Below are 391 nucleotides of genomic sequence, written 5' to 3'. Positions count from 1 at the left end.
CATTGCCTCATTCCCAATTTCCAAACAGCCGATGGCAAATTAAGGGCCAAGCAAGGTGAGGCCCTGGGCTACCCGGAGAGCTTCAGTGTAAACAGCATTGGAGGCCAACGGAAAGGTGGGGTTGCCGCTAACAACCACCACCATAACAACTCTAGCCTTGGGATAGGAGGGTGCAGCGGCATCGTGGGGGGAGCTGGGAAAGTGGTTGAAGGGGGGTGGGGGGCTGAAGATGTAGCACCTTCAACCCACCACACCCCCAACCGCCCGGTCATGCCCATGTCAGAACGGCAGCAGATTGCCCTTCTCATGCAGATGTCATCACCCTCACCTCCAGGTATGGGTATGCATCTGTGGTGTACACTGGCCTTTACACAATTAACCTACTGTTGAT

The 391-nt window shown here is 55.2% G+C and overlaps 1 protein-coding gene across 1 annotated transcript in view; it reads left to right on the top strand.

Annotated features, from left to right (window-relative positions):
- LOC119594592 (ankyrin repeat domain-containing protein 11-like) overlaps positions 1–391 on the top strand; it is a gene marked incomplete in the record, with an annotated part of 34,234 nt that overhangs the window by 13,027 nt on the left and 20,816 nt on the right. Inside the window, 1 exon segment of the mRNA XM_037943633.1 lies at positions 29–334. Within this exon segment, the coding sequence (XP_037799561.1) occupies positions 29–334 (306 nt within the window).

This window comes from Penaeus monodon, chromosome 34, assembly GCF_015228065.2.
Source record: "Penaeus monodon isolate SGIC_2016 chromosome 34, NSTDA_Pmon_1, whole genome shotgun sequence".
Classification (NCBI taxonomy): Eukaryota; Metazoa; Arthropoda; class Malacostraca; order Decapoda; family Penaeidae; genus Penaeus; species Penaeus monodon.
The sequence above is the reverse complement of the archived record's forward strand: the minus strand, read 5'-3'. Positions and strand labels throughout refer to the sequence as shown.